The sequence below is a fragment of the Anabrus simplex genome, chromosome 1, assembly GCF_040414725.1.
Source record: "Anabrus simplex isolate iqAnaSimp1 chromosome 1, ASM4041472v1, whole genome shotgun sequence".
Lineage (NCBI taxonomy): Eukaryota > Metazoa > Arthropoda > Insecta > Orthoptera > Tettigoniidae > Anabrus > Anabrus simplex.
Window position 1 is genome coordinate 1,567,428,987 of NC_090265.1, and position 15,048 is coordinate 1,567,444,034.

General features: G+C 38.3%; 1 protein-coding gene across 1 annotated transcript in view; it reads right to left on the reverse strand.

Moving 5' to 3' along the window:
- LOC136880897 (cytosolic phospholipase A2) overlaps window positions 1-15,048 on the reverse strand; it is a 421,785-nt gene that overhangs the window by 99,334 nt on the left and 307,403 nt on the right. Inside the window, exon 5 of the mRNA XM_067153430.2 lies at window positions 5,882-6,028. Within this exon, the coding sequence (XP_067009531.2) occupies window positions 5,882-6,028 (147 nt within the window). The remainder of the gene's footprint in view (window positions 1-5,881; window positions 6,029-15,048) is intronic.

Below are 15,048 nucleotides of genomic sequence, written 5' to 3' on the forward strand. Positions count from 1 at the left end.
CTGTGAAATCGAGATTGCTTCTTCTTTACAGCAAAGCTCTGGTTTTTGTTTATACAGTAACATTCACCTGAATATTTTAGACAGTTTACTATCAATCTCTGCCTGTAAATAAATGTTTCTGTATATGTAAATTGTAGATTTTCAAAGTTTACATGTACTTAAAAGATGTACAATGGAATAAATTATAATACTCACGAAATTGTCTGTTATGTTGGTTAGCGCTTTCGAGGGATCAAGTTTATATAGCCTCCCTACAATTCATAAGTGACATAAACGGACTATATTCCACTACAATACAGATAATACAGTATTTACAGTCTTCACAGTGTTATGTCCTTTACAGCTGTTCATTATGATACACACGGAAGCAGGTCATGTTATATAACCTGTCTCGCCATCGCATAATTTATATAATTCCATTTCGAAACGCGGTCCTTTTCTTGTTATGTAAACTTACATATAAGCCACCCTTTCCATAGCAACAGGTTCTCATCAATTGACATTTTGCCATCAGGGTTATAAGCTTCCAAAAATTTTGCTAACAGGTGGTTAAAAACTGGATTTATCTCGTATATTTTGGGAGGAAGTTGTGCATTATTCACCCCATTGTCTGAGATACATAAAATGCTGTGGAAGAAAATATAATAATAATAATAATAATAATAATAATAATAATAATAATAATAATAATAATAATAATAATGTTATTGGCTTCACGTCCCATTAATTACTTTTACGGTTTTCAGAGACACTGAGGTGACGGAATTTAGTCCCGCAGGAGTTCTTTTGCATGCCAGTAAATCTACTAACAAGAGGCCGACATAATTGAGCACCTTCAAAAACCACCGGTCGAACCAGAATCAAACCTGCCAAGTTGGGGTCAGGAGGCTGGCCAGGCCACTCAATCTGGCGAGAAAAAATCTCTTCTTTGTCATCAGCTCATAGAAAATAGGTGTAGTGAACAAGTGATTGCGAGAAATAGTGTCCTAATTTAGGTTTCTGTATAATCCCCTGCGGCAACAGTATTTGTCCTGACAAGGTCTTGATTTCAATTCCTTCCTTTTATCTTACTAAACTGGTTTTTGTGTGAGATTTCCTGCTCGGCATCTTTTGCCTGTTAAGCTATGTTCTGGCATATCTCATCATAAAAAGTAATTAAAATATTTTGCTCAGTTTTGTTTTCCCTAAAAACACTCTCTTTACATCACGATGGAAATTTGGATCAAAGCGGGAATTTCTTTGTCCATTTTCAGTATAAGTTGACGAAGAACTTGCAATGGTCGGATTGTAATCAGTATTATCGTCACAACTGCCACTGTCATGATCGCTACTTGAAATGGAATCGAACAGGTGTTATCTTTTTTGCGACTGCTGAACATTCACATCAGCTACGCCCAAACCCTGTACATTCGAGCCTGCAGTACTTATTCCAGGTCATTTCTTGTCACTTACGAATTACCCTTCGGCAGAACTTACTTCACTAATATCACAATTCTCCCCACTAAATTCCAACATTTCGTTTATCATGACCCTAAATCAGGTCACAGTTCTAAAATGTCATCAGAGAGGTCTGTCCAGTGTCATAATCTCTAGAAATCCCTTCTACAGCAATATTATTACATCACAGGGACGATTAGGCGATGAGCTAAAGCTTCAGCGCGGAGCTATTAGGCCTTAGGTTGTTCTTGCCCAGACTCAGCTGCATTCTTTATGTTGCAACTCGTGGATGACACATTGGTATTGGGAGAACATAGTTGAAAAAATTCACTTCAGAGGGCAGACTCATAGAGAATAAGCTGCTGAAAAAGAAATAAACCTCTGCAGGCAGGCAACTGAGAAAAAAATATAATTTGAATCGGCGGATATATCCGCGTTCCCCACTGAGCAAGCAACTTGTAGCCGCGGATCTCGCCGCATTGCCCACCGAACGGGTTAATTAATTTCATGATAGGGTTGTAACGATTCCAAATTTATTTTCATGCTTTCAATTTCATTCATTGTTATGATTATTATTATTATTATGTTAAGCGCTACACACACGAACAGTGATACCACTACTACAACTATAAAATGTTTTCATTCCATACCCTAAAGGCGTACAGTGGGCCTCTTAGAAGGTGATGCCTTTTCACAGGCCAAAGGGATTTGGAGTGGTGAAAGTGATGTCTGGAGAAGGTGAGGCAGTTGGTGGCCGTGGCTCTGGAGTGGTGAAAGAGATATATGGAGAAGGTGGAGAAGGTGCAGTGTTCTCCCTAGGACCTTTTTAGTGGGCGCACCACCCTGCCATATATACAAGCTGCCTGGTTAACATAACCTAGATATGTGCAAGTTACATAATATTAATACATATTTGAGTCAGTGGGTATTCCAAATTAAAATATGAATAGTGTAAAACCTTTAATTTATATGATAAATATTATTGTCTGCATAACTGCATCCATTACATCGGATTTTAAGAGCCTCCATGGCTCAGGCGGCAGCGCGCCGGCCTCTCACCACTGGGTTCCGTGGTTCAAATCCCGGTCAATCCATGTGAGATTTGTGCTGGACAAAGCGGAGGTGGGACAGATTTTCCCTGTCATCTTTCATCCCAGCAACACTCTCCAATGATCATTAATCATTCATTAATCATTGCCCCAGAAGAGTGCGACAGGCTTCGGCACATGGCACAATTCTCTTCCTCGCCGCTAGAAGGGGGATTAATTCATTCCATTCCTGACCCGGTCAAATGAGTGGAAATAGGCTGTGGATTTTCACATCGGAGTTTAAATGTTTAGCTTGACTACTACAACACAGCATCGTGCACGAGTGGTATCTGAATTAGCATCGAATCGCGTGTGAGCGCTCGATTCCGTGGGACGTCACAAACCCATATGGCACTCCACAGCAACTGACTGGTGAGCCCCAGTGTTACATGATTATGAACGAGCAGTAGAACACTATTAAAAATAGGAAAGGATTTCCACCTATCAATACTTATTTGCTACAGGACCGATTTTGACCCCTTACATAGGGTCATCTTCAGCTGAACTATACATTCACATCTATGTTATGAAGCTATGATTAAGATTATATTGTCTAGGGAATGCCATATGACAATAAACATTTGGTCACATCCAAATGGGGCATGTCGAAACGGGATCTGGCGTGTATGTCACTATGTGCGACAATGTAATTGTATGTCTAAAATTATATGTTTTAGGCCTTAAAATTAGTTCATAAAACACATCTCTACTTAAAACTAACTTATATATATATAAAATGAATACAATATATATAGGAACACTTCATCCACATGAACGTTCGTGTCTTGTGTGTTGTTCAATTCATTGGTTGACTTTCTGTGTTCAAGTCTTATTTACATAGTTGTACACTTGGTTGCTATTCCTGGAGTTTAAATGATATGATTTGCTTGTAAAATTGTCACGTTGTATGAATAAAAGATTTTGTCTTCATGTATATACAAAGAATAAAACACTTTCCAATTTTTAAAAAGGGTGCCAGACGTATGGATAGAATTAGGCTAAAATATGTTCAGCTCTGCTGTGTGTTGAATCTTGTTGCTTTATGTTAAAATCGAATCATGTTGTCCTGTGACGTCCATAAAATTTGGGTGACGTTGGGTTCAAAGTAGTGGCTCCTTTCCCATTTGTAGCTGTGCAGTGATATTATATTATCTGTGGAAGATAAGAATGAGCTATGAGTGATATTTTATGCTGGAGGAATGTCTAAGGGTTGTGTGTGGTAATTTGAATATGTGCTTACTATTATTGGTGTGGCTGAGTTGTGTTTGATATGCGAGCTTGTTGTGTACTACTTCGTGTTCTTCTTGGGCTCATACTAGCTGCTGTGAGGGGTAGGGAGAGTTGCTGTTGTGGGGGTGGGGGTGGAGCTAGGTGTGTTGTTTGATGTTTCTCTGTCGCGTGTCGTGTTCCGTTTATTGATTATCTTAAGGTAAGAGTTTTTTAGGGCGGGGATAACTGTATTGAAGATGATGTTAGTTTTTTCTGTAATTTCATTTATGTTGTAATTTGGATTGGTATACTGATCTAGAGTGATGTAAAATTCTTCTGTTATGTTGAGTGGGTTTATGTTCAGGAATTGCATGTCGTTCTCGATGTTTGTGAAACTACGTTTATAGTCTTCGACTTGTTGTCCTATTGAGGAAAAATGATTGTGTTTTACCGCAATTATGTGTTCATTATATCAGGTTAGGAAGTTTCTACTGGTACGTCCGACATAGCTTGTCTCACAGTTATTGCATTTGATACGGTATACCCCTGAGTGGTTGTATTTGTTGTTGCTGTTGATTGTCCTGACGTTGTGCACGATGTTGGTACTGTCGTGTGTAGATTTAAATGCTTTTCTTAAGTTATGTTTTTAAAAAACATATAGGTGTACATTATTGAAGGTGAATAGTGCGTAATCTTTCTTGGATTTGTCTGCTTTTGTTAATTTGGTTTTGGGTTGGGATTTTATTTTGTGAATGATTTTGTTGACCATTTCTTTCTTGTATCCATTGTTTTTAGCCATGTCATGAATTAGTTTTAATTCTTTGTTTAAATCTTCTTTTGTTAATGTTATATTGAATGCTCTGTTTATCATGCTGTAGTAAGCTGCTCTTTTGTGTGTATTGGGGTGGACGGAATCTATTCTGATTGTATTTGAGGTATGCGTGGGTTTGTGAAAGTGGTCTTCATGTCTGGTTATCGTTATGTCCAAGTAGTTCAGATTGCGATTGTTTTCAGTTTCCGTGGAAAATTTTATATGGGGGTCTATTGTGTTGAGTTTATCTAATATATCGGTTTCATTTGTGGATCTATTGTCGATGATGACAAAAATGTCATCAACAAATCTACACCAAAAAAATATATTGTCTATTTTACTAATTGATGTGTGCTCTAAATGGTCTATGTAAATTTCGGCGAATATACCAGAAGCGGGAGCATTATAACAGAAACTAGAAAAAACAAAATTTTAATTTGTTAATTATGGATTAGAGCAACCTTCTTTTTAAATAAATATAAATTACCGGTACATAAAAATAATGATCAAATAGTTGTTATGATACCTTTTTATATCTGCAAGTACACACGAATCCTTCCTGACTGATGTAGAACAATAGCCAATTGATCTTCGGAATCTTCAACATATGTTTTTAGAATACTGAAACATAATTCACCATGCTGACTGGAACAGCCATACCTTAATTGTTAGAGAAGATAACATGCTATATGTAGAATTTCTTTTTTTTTTTTTTATCATTAATGACAGGTTTGCAGAGACCACTGCAAGCAATCCTGTGGTCAGCACAATGCACTGACCAAAAATTATGGGTTCCAATTGAGGTAAATAAATAATTTCAGCAAATTCAATCATAAAAGCACCAGGTGCAAGTGAAGATATATATTTCCCCTAGTACATCAGCACTGCATTATGCTTATCACAGGATAGCTTGCAGTGTTACCACTGCCAGTGTGTTAGCCAGTGTCTTGGAGAGGTGCAGTTTCCAGCACAAGCTGCACTGGGGCAAAACACAAGTGCTTTTATGATTGAGCTTCCTGAATTAATTTAGCATACCATTTGTGTTATAATCTGATTTACTGGTTATTGTTTCATGTAAGCAGAATGCTCAACAAACAGTTGAAAGAAAGTAGTCATGCATGTTAGGTAACTCTCCCATCAATGACGAGAATAACAGCTGGTTTAGATTATATTTTCATTCTGTAGTTTGTAGGATATACAGGTTGCTCCGTTGTAATTTTAGGACTATCCCATTTCACTGCATCATCATGACTTACATCCATAAAAATCCATACAAAATCACAATAATGCCACTATCTTATTTCTGTAAGTTGACATTAGTAAGTATAGTACTGACCAAGTGTACCCAAATCCTCAGCATCGAGTAAAAATTCAAAACGTTCATTCCAAACAGGTTTCACGCTGCCAGTTATGGCTCGAGTCCTTCGCCGCCCATTTGGGCTTCCAGGGGTCCAAAGCACCAGGTAGGGATCTGGTGTCTGACCTGCAGCAGATTTATTAAGGACTATTAAATTCAAACTTGAAAACAATCACCAAAATTAGAACAATTAATTAACTTAGTATCCTTCATGTATTTTTCCAAAATTCAATTTGCTAAAATTAATTAATTATTAATGTCATTTGCTTTACATCCCACTAACTGCTTTTACAGTTTTCGGAGAAGCCGAGGTGCCAGAATTTAGTCCCGCAGGAGTTCTTTTACGTGCCAATAAATCTACAGACACGAGACTGGCGTATTTGAGCACCTTCAAATACCACCGGACTAAGCCAGGATCGAAACTGCCAAGTTGGGGTCAGAAGGCCAGCGCCTCAACCGTCTGAGCCGCTCAACCCAACAATTTGCTAAAATTAATAAGTGCACAACAAGAGTAAAATAATAAGGAGCATCTAAATTCATGTTTATAGTACCACACTTAATGAATCATTCCGACAGTTGATGAAAGAATCAGTCTGAACTCACTACCAATATTTATTTATTTATTTATTTACTTATTCATTAATTCATTCACTGCTTACGTAATTACAAGATAATGTAGGTGCACAGGTGCAGCAATAAAAATCACTACTATCGAGGACAACTGATATACACATTCACTTAACATGCACACAGTATAACAACATATATTGGTGGTAGTAGTGATTATTGTTTCAAGAGAACTGAGCTAGCTGGCCATGCTGACAGGGGTGCACAGCAGTGAGCTTGCATTTGGGAGATTGTGGGTTCGAACCCCACTGTCAGCAGCAATGAAGTTGGTTTTCCGTGCTTTCGCATTTTAATACCAGGCAAATGCTGCTGCTGCACCATGAGTAAGGCCATGGCCGCTTCCTTCCCACTCCTCGTCCTTTCCTAACCTATTACTGCCATAAGATCTATCTGTGTCGGAGCGACGTAAACCAACCTTTTGTTGTAAGAGGAAGTATAACTAGGCAACCATCATCTATTAACACTAACCAGAGGGAAAAAATGGAAGAGCCCCAACACTCCAAAAAATGAGGGTATCGGCCATAGGGAGACAAGGACCATGAAGGTTGTGAAAATGAAAGGCTCGCTATGCCTCGATACATAATACTGTTGGTGTCAGAAAAGAACAAGAGTTGACCAAGGGAGATTGGATAGGATAAATGAAAGTGAGGTGCCTGACACAAACAAATGGAAGCAATGCCAGTACTCAGCTAAGGGCCCAATGGCAGCCAACCCATGCTTCCAAGTTAGGAGCTCCTGGAGCCACTTTTAGTTGCCTTTTACCGCTCCCCACCCATTGGGGGGTAAGAACACATACAAAACAGTATAATATACACATCAATTCTCAATTGATATGTCGAGCGGTATCGATACTAAACTCACCTCAATGTGCACACAACACGCACTGACATCACAATTGAACTAAAACAGCTGAACTAAACTCACAACATGATCACAACTCTTTATATATACATACATACATACATACATACATAGTGTTAATAGATGATGGTTGCCTAGTTATACTTCCTCTTACAACAAAAAGTTGGTTTACGTCGCTCCGACACAGATAGATCTTATGGCAGTAATAGGTTAGGAAAGGACGAGGAGTGGGAAGGAAGCGGCCATATATATATATATATATACTGGCCATGTTTCCCGATAATTCTGATTTCTCACAGCATCATATTAGCACACAATACCAAGATGACCTAACAGACAGACCCACAAAGTTCTACACCTAACATCCAGAAATTCTTGGTTAAATCTGTATTCTAGAATTCTCTTAAAACAATATCAACTATACTGTATATGGTGTATTAACTCAAGATATCCAGAAAGACCTACAAGTAACATACAGACATCCTTAGTACATCAATGTTCCAAGTTCTCTTGAGTGAACACACATATAACTAGAAGTTTCCTGAACAAACTGGAAAACATAAAAGATTATTTACAAGTGATATGGATAACCTAACCTTAATACATAGCCTATATACACATAATACATAACCTAACGTATAACACACATGAAAAATTGTTTTCAAGTTATACATGTAACCTAACTTGTGCCAATATCCCTGCCTCCCCTCCCTATAACTTAAAGCAATTTTTCAATTCTTGTCAACATTTCCTAGGACATAGATTGTATCTTGACTCAGCATCATCATCTGCCATGGTCCTTGGCTCCAGCTCTTCCTCTGATTCAGTGAGTTCAGTTTCCTCCTTTCTATTACTGGATTGCTTTGTGCCTGGGTTAGTTGGTGCCACACCATCATCTGCCTTTCCTCCAGCCGGAACAGATTCCCTTGCTTCATCTGGCTCACCCTGGGTTCATAGTGGTTGTTTCAGTGGTCTTACCTCCGCTACATTGACCTTGAGTGAAGAGTTGGTCTTCAGATAGTCTCCATGTCGCAGCTGTTTGTCCATATTGATAGCCCCAATCCACTTTTACGTGAGGCCTGCATGGAATCTGCCATTCTTGTTACTGACTGGGTGTTTATACCATAGTACCTGTTGGCCTGGTGAGCAGACCTGGTCTTCTTTGGCATCTAGTGCCTTTGTCTGAACAAATGTTTTCTTCTTAGCCAAGACGTGCTTCCTCTGGATGTCTTGCTGCTGGTTGTGCTGCCATTCAGTGAAGAAGACTGTTGTGCCGACTTCATCAGAATGGGAGATGAGTGAATCTCTCAGTTACTACTGCAATGCAATTTGCATCCAAGGAATAGCTCTACTTGGAAGTATCCTATGTCATGGGTGATACGTCACTGTAAGGGAAAGAGTGATTGGGGTACTTAAAGTTCCACAGTTCTTCGTCTACCAGATGAATCCGTAGCATCTGCCTCAAGTCTTGGATCCATTGTTCCATTGGGCTGGATCTTTGGTTGCAGATGGGGTTGGTCCAGTGCTTCACACTCCACTTCTTTGATGTGAACTGGCTATTACAGGCATGTCAGAGACAATACCAATATAAATGGTCCGTTATTGGACATTACAAATTTTCCAGCTAATTCATTCTTGGTTGCCAGCGTTTTGCCCTTGTGTGCTAGGGTGCGCTCATCAGTTGGTACCTAGCACACCTACCAATGTCCAATAACGGACCATTTATATTGGTATTATAAATTTACTCATTCAGGACAAATATTTCAAATTCCCTATGGGAATCAACATCTATATCATGTCAGAGACATGTGATCTGTACATTAGTAGCCTTCCTTTAACCTGGAAGTTCTTATAACATACCCTGAATTCTTTAGCGGCAGATACTGGAACTGTGCCTACCAGTCCAGCCATGATCCTACATGGTTTATCTTGCTCTTGGCATTTTCTCAATGTTTCCAAATCAAATTATTTTTTTGGATAACCATAAGGATAGGTCTGTTAGTTGCTGTGTCCCTTTCCTTAGAAAATTCCTGTTCTACAATAGCATTTCTTGTTTCTGGCTTCTTCACTAGGTGCCGAGATAGACTATCAGCTCCTTGGAAAACGGATCCAGGAACACGACATACATCAAAATCAAATTTGACAATCAACAGAGCCTATCACATCAGTTTAGAGTTGTAGCTGGAAACTGAATTTAACTACTTCAATTCTGCATTACTGGTGCGCAACTGAAACTTTCTTTTCTCCGAGTATCCTCTGAATTTTCCTATAGCCCACACCACAGCTAAGGGCTATTTCTCAGCAGCTCAGTAACATTTTTCTGTGGTGAACAGTTCTTCTAGCATACTTGATGATTTTGCTTTCTCCATTGCTCCTTTCAGGGAATACAGCTGCTCCTTAACCTAAGCTCCTAGCGACCGTCTGAAAACACATCTTCTCTTGGGGATCTCGATAAGCTAGCCTTGGAACACCGCATACAGCTGTCTTGATTTCTCAAAATGTTTCTTCCTTGCTGATTGGACAGAATGGTCAGTCATTATGTCTGTTAGTCGAGCTACCTTTTCTGCAAAATGAGGAACGAAACTTCTGTACCAACCACACAAACCAAGGAAATGGCTTACTTATCGCATGGTTCAAGGACACTCTGCTTCTTCAATAGCCAGATTCTTCTCTGGCTGCCTTTCTAAACACTCTGCTATCAAAACATGGCCAAGGTATTCTATACAGGGCTATGCAAAGCGACACTTCTTCGGCTGGAAAATCAATCCATGAAGTTTCAGTCGTTCCAACAATTTTGCCAGATGTATACGGTGCTCTTGGAAGTTTTCATTATATATTAGGAAAACATCCAAATATACTTGGCAAAAATTTCCAATGTATTCTGACAATACCTAAATCATCAATTGCATAAATGGTGGTGGCATCTTCTTCAGACCAAATGAATGACTATAAATTGGAATAAGCCTCTTGGGGCCATGAAGGAAGTCATCTGTCTAAAATTTTTCTTCTACATCAACTTGCCAGTATCCAGAGTTAAGATCTAGCTGTGCTGAAAATCTTAGATCCATTCACTTGTCTCAGCATGTCCTTCAGGTCAGGCATGGGGTAGGCATCATGTATTGTTCTTTCATTTAACTTACAAAAGTCGGTACAAAGCCTATATTCCCCATTCTTCTTATACTTATTCTTCTTTTGGTAAAACAATTTGTGAGGCCTAGTCAGATGTGGGGAGATCCATACTACCTTGTCCTTCCATTTTTTGTATCTTCTTTATAACAAAGTTGCATTTATCCAGGTTTATTGGGTATGGACGTTTCTTGATCAGGGAGTAGTTGTTACATTCAATGGTATGTGTTGCAGTAGTATGACCTGTATTGCTAGTACAATAATTACTTCAGGGAAATCCTTTAAATTCTGTTGGAGTTGTTCATCTCACCGTGCATCTTGCCGTGTGGCGATGAGGGAACGAACCAACAGTAGCAAATGTTTTGAAACATGTTGAAGCCACACCCCTCGCCACACATCTCAATGTGCACCTCGCCATTCACCAGGAATCAAACTGGTTTGATATTTCAGGATGCAGTTACCTGGGGCTAGAGTCGTGATTGGTTGTCACAAGGTCACTTCATCGTCCCCTCTATGCGATGACACATTGCTTTCATATTGTCGTAAGCACGGCATCCTTCACATAACCTAACTCTTGTAAAATCTTCAATTATTATTGTTAACATGTTTTAAATATCCTTTATTAAATGCTAAGTAGGACTTTAACCTCTAAATATGTATTGTACATTTGTATAACCTCAAATACGTATTGTGATTACGTCTAACCTCAAAATCTGTGTAGTCGAAAACTGTAGAAAACTCTGTAATGTTCGTATATTGTGTATAATCAACTATCATCCTGTTACATATGAAGGTTTCTGGAAACTTACAGTAATAATTTATTATCCAGATACATGTGGAAACATTAGGAACTTTGTAGACATGTCCATGTGTGTTTATAAACGATAATCGAACATTCGAGTAATCAAGTTTGATCTACTCCAATCGAGAGGCCGGTTGATCAATTGTTACTTGTATGTTTGGATGTTTTCCATTTAGAGTGTTGCAAGAACATTTCCAGAAGTCAATATTTCTAGACTGTTTGTCAGACTCAGCCAGTCAGTGAGATAGTGACAGAGAGAGACAGTGCAGTAAGAGAATGTAGAGTGTGGGTTAGAGTAAGATGATATCTGTATTTGTCAGAATCGACTTGAGTGAGAAGGTAGTCAGTCTTGCCTTATGATGGCAAAGTGAATACAGTAAACAGTGTGTGGACTGTTTATATGTGTACTTTTCAGAATCGACTGTGTGGTGATGAAGTGAATAACCAGTGTGAGAACTTGTTGATACCTGTACTGACAGAATCGATAGTATATTGCTTCAGTGTGTTTCCGTGAATAGTATTATGTTGTGTATAATTGTGTATAACAGTGTGTTGTTAAGGAACAGATGTAGCAGCAATAAAGTGGTTTATGTAAGGAAGTGAACATATCTTGTGTGTTATTTATTTACAACAAAATAAAATAGTATTGAGAACGATAATATTGATCATCATGCTGTGTCGTCAATCAACCAATCACTCACTACTGATCTGCATTTAGGGCAGTCACCCAGGTGGCAGATTCCCTATCTATTGTTTTCCTAGCCTTGTCTTAAATGATTGCAAAGAAATTGGAAATTTATTGAACATCACACTTGGTAATTATTCCAGTCCCTAACTCCCCTTCCTATACACAAATATTTGCCCCAATTTGTCTCCTCTTGAATTCCAACTTTATTTTCATATTGTGATCTTTCCTACTCTTAAAGACACCACTCAAACTTATTTGTCTACTGATGTCCTCCCAAGTCTTCCCAGCCCAAACTTTGCAACATTTTTGTAACACTACTCTTTTGTTGGAAATCACCCAGAAAAAATCGAGCTGCTTATCTTTGGATTTTTTCCACTTCTTGAATCAAGTAATCCTGGTGAGGGTCCCATACACTGGAACCATACTCTAGTTGGGGTCTTACCAGAGACTTATATGCCCTCTCCTTTACATCCTTACTATAACACCTAAATACCCACTTAACCGTACCTAGGTACTTACAATGATCCCCAAAGGGAACTTTCACCCCATCAATGGAATAATTAAAACTGAGAGGACTTTTCCTATTTGTGAAACTCACAACCTGACTTTTAACCCCATTTATCATCATACCATTGCCTACTGTCCATCTCACAACATTATCGAGGTCATTTTGCAGTTGTTCACAATCTTGTAACTTATTTATTACTCTGTACAGAATAACATCATCTAAAAAAAAGCCTTATCTCCGATTCCACTTCTTTACACATATCACTGATATATATAAGAAAACATAAAGTTCCAATAATACTGCCACAATCCAATTGACCTCCTGAATCCAGGTTATCTGCTATATCTTGCTGGAATCCTACAAGTTGAGCTTTAGTGGAATAACCTTTCCTAAACCCAAACTGCCTTCTAACAAACCAGTTAATAATTTTGCAAACATGTCTTACATAATCAGAAAGAATGCTTTCCCAAAGCTTACATGCAATGCATGTCAAACTGACTGGCCTGTAATTTTCAGCTTTATGTCTATCACCCTTTCCTTTATACACAGGGGCTACTATAGTAACTCTCCATTCATTTGGTATAATTCTTTCATGCAAACAATAATAATCAAATAAGTACTTCAGATATGGTACTATATCCCAACCCATTGTCTATAGTATATTCCCCAAAACCTTATCAATTCCAGCTGCTTTTCTTGTTTTCAACTTTTGTATCTTACTGTAAAAATCATTGCTGTCATAGGTAAATTTTAATACTTCTTTAGTATTAGTCACCTCCTATATCTGGACATTATCCTTGTAACCAACATAATAATGATAATAAAAGCATATGGCTTTTAGTGCTGGGAGTGTCCGAGGACAAGTTCGGCTCACCAGATACAGATCTTTTTGAGTTGACGCCCGTAGGCAATCTGCGCGTCGTGATGACGATGAAATTATGATGAAGACGACACATACACCCAGTCCCCGTGCCAGCAAAATTAACAAATTGAGGTTAAAATTCCCGACCCTGCCGGGAATTGAACCTGGGTCCCCTGTGACCAAAGGCCAGCATGCTAACCATTTAGCCATGGAGCCGGACCTGGTAACCAACAATCTTTACATACTGCTGACTGAATACTTCTGCCTTTTGAAGATCCTCACATACACACTCCCCTTGTTCATTAATGATTCCTGGAATATCCTTCTCGGAACATGTTTCTGCCTTAAAGTACCTATACACACACTTCCATTTTTCACTAAAATGTGAATGGCTGCCAGTTATGCTTGCCATCATGTTATCCTTAGCTGACTTCTTTGCTAGATTCAATTTCCTGGTAAGTTCCTTCAATTTCTCCTTACTTCCACAGCCATTTCTAATTCTTATTTCTTTCCAACCTGCACCTCCTTCTTAGTCTCTTTATTTCTCTGTTATAATATAGTGGATTTTTACCATTCCTTACCACTTTTAAAGGTACAAACCTATTTTCACATTCCTCAACAATTGCTTTAAACCCATCCCAGAGTCTGTTTACATTTTTATTTACCGTTTTCCACCGATCATAGTAACTTATTAAAAACTCCCTCATGCCTGTTTTATCAGCCATATGGCACTGCCTAATAGTCCTAATTTTAATATCTTCCTTTCTTTCACATTTATTTTTAACTACCATAAAAACAGCTTCATGATCACTAATACCATCTATTACTTCATAACACTGTATTCATGGATAAGAGGTGACTAATAAGCTAAACTTTACACGAAAGTGTTGCAAGGAATTAGCGTCACAATTTGCACCATAACAAATGCAGTCTAGATAAATGTTGAAAAGAGGTTGCAGCCAATTGTAGTGCCACAGGTAACAATGATAAATAATTCTCCATACTGGCTTGTATTTATTTCAATCTGTTTCCTCATGCATGAAATTAAGGAAAAATGAAAATAAAAACTGCCGGGCTGAGTGGCTCAGACAGTTGAGCTGCTGCCTTCTGACACCAACTTGGCAGGTTCAATCGTGGCTCAGTCCAGTAGTATTTGGAGGTGCTCAAAGATATCAGCCTCGTGTCAGTATATTTACCAGCATGTAAAAGATCTATTGCAGGACAAAATTCTGGTGCATCAGCATCCCCAAAAACTGTCAAAAAGTAGTACGTGGGACGTAATAGAATATTATAAAACATATTAAACAAGAAATTGAGTGAAAATGTAAATTAAGTTAATATAACTGTCAGCTGTGATAATATAACCCATTACACCCTATAATTTCTACAATAGATACTGTACATCAAGTTTTTCAAAATAATAGAATAAGTAATGTGTTACGTACCTGATCTCATTGATAATGCTGAACACAGAAACTTTTAAATGCCTATGAAAGTACTGTATCTTCATGAAAATCACATCCGATTATTGTACCTTTAACTTACCAGAAAAGAATAAATGAATAAACTACAACATTTCAATTCGGACATCACACTGAAGGATGGGATCTCTCCAGTGTCACTTGTTTATTCTCTCTGTCAACTGCTGTATTATGGAGAATTCAAATAGCTT